This window comes from Octopus bimaculoides, chromosome 11 (assembly GCF_001194135.2).
Source record: "Octopus bimaculoides isolate UCB-OBI-ISO-001 chromosome 11, ASM119413v2, whole genome shotgun sequence".
Classification (NCBI taxonomy): domain Eukaryota; kingdom Metazoa; phylum Mollusca; class Cephalopoda; order Octopoda; family Octopodidae; genus Octopus; species Octopus bimaculoides.
Window position 1 is genome coordinate 6426248 of NC_068991.1, and position 612 is coordinate 6426859.

Below are 612 nucleotides of genomic sequence, written 5' to 3' on the forward strand. Positions count from 1 at the left end.
GTAGAACAACGTGGCATTGGGATTATAGCCAGAAGTCTTGCACTTACCGGAGAAAGAGGATTTCAGTAAGAACTGGGAATTTGGAATTAATAGTTAATAGATGTATACAAGAAAGATGACTTGTCTGAACTTGTGATGTGAATGGCTGTAGCATTGCGGATAGAAGAAAGTGTCTTGAAGTGAGTCTTTCTATAGAAACAATTTGGAGGGTTTTTAAGTGTGTTGGCTCCTTTCCAGTTCACTTTGAAGCTTGGCTCCAGAGTAGAATCGACTATGAACCAATAACCCAGTCAGATGAGGACGAATGTTTTATTGGGTTGGTACGAATCTTTGCTCACTTGCAGTTATTTGTAGGATATGTAATTCTGCATGGCAATTCTTGAGCTTCAAGCTAATTCTGAGATTGAAGATTCTCTAAATCCACGACTAATTTGCTTACAACTTGAAAATTGGTATAATGTAAACAACATACAATCCTTGCTGGTAAGAACAAAGCTTCTAAAATCGATAGCAATCGTGAGTGCAACAGCCTAACCACTATATATATATATATATATATATTTATATATATATATATATATATGTGTATACACACATATATATATATAAATT

General features: G+C 34.5%; 1 protein-coding gene across 1 annotated transcript in view; it reads left to right on the forward strand.

Annotated features, from left to right (window-relative positions):
- Window positions 1-369: 369 nt before the first annotated feature.
- The window catches only part of LOC106877185 (BTB/POZ domain-containing protein 7), a 29907-nt gene continuing 29664 nt past the window's right edge, over window positions 370-612 (forward strand). The window contains exon 1 of the mRNA XM_014926024.2: window positions 370-483. Within this exon, the coding sequence (XP_014781510.2) occupies window positions 370-483 (114 nt within the window). The remainder of the gene's footprint in view (window positions 484-612) is intronic.